Source organism: Oryza sativa, chromosome 9, assembly GCF_034140825.1.
Source record: "Oryza sativa Japonica Group chromosome 9, ASM3414082v1".
Lineage (NCBI taxonomy): Eukaryota > Viridiplantae > Streptophyta > Magnoliopsida > Poales > Poaceae > Oryza > Oryza sativa.
Genome location: NC_089043.1, coordinates 5,343,641 through 5,345,977, shown reverse-complemented (window position 1 = coordinate 5,345,977; position 2,337 = coordinate 5,343,641). Strand labels below are relative to the sequence as shown.

At 45.9% G+C, this 2,337-nt stretch overlaps 1 protein-coding gene across 1 annotated transcript; it reads left to right on the top strand.

Moving 5' to 3' along the window:
• On the top strand, positions 1-892 carry LOC107275478 (agamous-like MADS-box protein AGL29). The gene has a single exon (XM_015755583.3). The coding sequence runs from the start codon at positions 77-79 to the stop codon at positions 707-709; it is 633 nt and encodes a 210-aa protein (XP_015611069.1). The 5' UTR covers positions 1-76; the 3' UTR covers positions 710-892.
• Positions 893-2,337: the final 1,445 nt, after the last annotated feature.

Here is a 2,337-nt window from a genome sequence, read left to right as displayed (position 1 = left end):
AATTCTCAATCTCAGAGAGAGCTAGCGAGCGAGACACATCTCCATATATATATATACACATTCGCTCGAGGTAGGTATGGTGATGGTGACGGCGGCAGCGGCGAGGAGGCGGCCGAGCCTGGGGCGGCAGAAGATCGAGATCCGGCGCATCGAGAGCGAGGAGGCACGGCAGGTGTGCTTCTCCAAGCGCCGTGCGGGCTTCTTCAAGAAGGCCAGCGAGCTGTCCATCCTGTGCAGCGCCGACGTGGCGGCCGTCGTCTTCTCCCCCGCCGGCAAGGCCTACTCCTTCGGCCACCCGTCGGTGGAGTTCCTCCTGGACCGCTTCCTCTCGTCGTCGTTGCCCGCGACGGCCGGGAAGGAGGAGGGGTCGTCGGTCTCGGTGGTGGCGGAGCTCAACAGGCAGTACGGCGAGCTGCGCGCGATGGTGGACGCCCACAAGGCGCGCCGGGAGAGGGCGGAGAAGACGATGGAGAAGCAGCGGCAGCGGCAGCCCGCGGCGTGGATGGATCCGGAGGCGGAGGTGGGTCGCATGGCGCCGGAGGAGCTGATGGCCTTAGGGACGAAGCTGGTGGCCGTGCAAGGTGGCGTGGCGGCGCGCGCGGACCAGATGCTGCGTGACGCGCTGCTTCTTGGCCGGAGGCCGAACACCACCACCACCACCACCACCAGGGCGCCGCCCGGCTTCTTCCACCTGCACCCGCACTTCTGAAACCGATCCAGATCGATCATCTCCATGCACCACACCATTGATCGTAGCATCTCCGATTATACCTTTATTTAATATATTTAGTATAAGTTCATGCATCCATGCATGCATATATAATGCATTGATCGTACCATCGTTGTATCCTAGTTTAAAGTTGTTTAATTTTGCTTCCATCGCATTCGCATCCATGGAGATCTACAGTATTATGTGTTTTGTATCACTGCATTTTTATTATATATGTCCAGTACGTTGCTGCATCGTACTCTCTTCAGCATACGCCAAATGACACATTAGTGTTCATCTCCATGTATTGGCTCAGCTGCGGATGTAATCATGCATCTTTCTTGTTATAAAAAAAAATTAAATACATTAGCTTCATGCTTCATAAGTATTATTCTTTTCGTTATTGTTAAGTTCTTGTTATTTTTCCCTGCGGCCACGACAGTGTGTGACGCCCCAGCTAGCCCACGTAAGTAAGCAGTTAGTACCCGTAAGAAAAGGAAATTAAAGAGCTTTTCTTGTTGTGTTTTCACTTTGTGGAATCGACAGTTTAAGTTGTCTCCATGAGACGAGCATAATAGTGACTTTACAATATCTGTTACTCCTATATTAATAAAACTATAATCGTTTTACACACTACGCGCAACAATAAGAGTACAATCAATACCAAAAATTGCAAATTAAAATAAGATGGGCTATCGCATTCCAAATGGCAAATTAAATTAGCCTATGCCCAATATCTAATCTCTTTTTGGATATATGCCATCCACCTATATGTTATCTCTTTGATATTCTTTCTCCCAATGTGCTAGGAATCAAGAGGATGAGGTATCTCTTCTCAGCCCATGCGCAATGTTTATTTCACAAGTAGGCAATAGCGTGGGCCCATTGATCAGGTATCAGGTAGTACGTAGTAGTTGTTACTAAGCTACACAATGTATATAAGTCTATGATAAAGAAAACAAGATGGGTCCATCACAAAAGGTACATCCGACTTAGCTACAACTCATTTTTTATTTGCTTGTTGCCAGTAGCAATGCTATGTACAGCAGAAACAGCCTGTAGAGACGGGTTTTATATGCGGTAGAGACGGCTATACCCGTCTCTAGTAGAGGTAGAGATTGTTTTAGTACCCGTCTCAGAGGTGTTGCCATAGCTCCCGTGTCAAACGATTAGAGACGGTTTAAATATCCGTGTGTATAATCTAGAGACGGTCAATAGATACGGTTGGAACCGTCGCTACACATATAACTCGAAATTCAAATCAAATTTGTAGACACATGGAAAACCGTCTCTAATTTAAATTATGACCATGTCAAATTTGAAATACAAATTTTTGGATTGATCATGTAGAGACACTTGATGATCTTAGCCACGGTTGTTTCCGTGTCTAGCTTATAGTAGATACATCTACGTTTTCTCTAGAAACGGTCACAACCGTCTCTATTCATAATGAATTTATTACTTATTTCTTTCCTAGAGACAATTTATGCTTCTATAGATACGGTTGTGCCTGTATCTACACTTTATGAAATTAACATATTATTTATAGCCCCGCTATTGGTCACATGCCAACAATCAATACACCTTTCATTCAGAAAACCCATAAACAAAACAATACCAACAGATTA

What these genes read in the sequence shown, in the direction of transcription:
- LOC107275478 (XM_015755583.3), top strand. Translation starts at nt 77, where the DNA reads ATGGTGATGGTGACGGCGGCAGCGGCGAGGAGGCGGCCGAGCCTGGGG.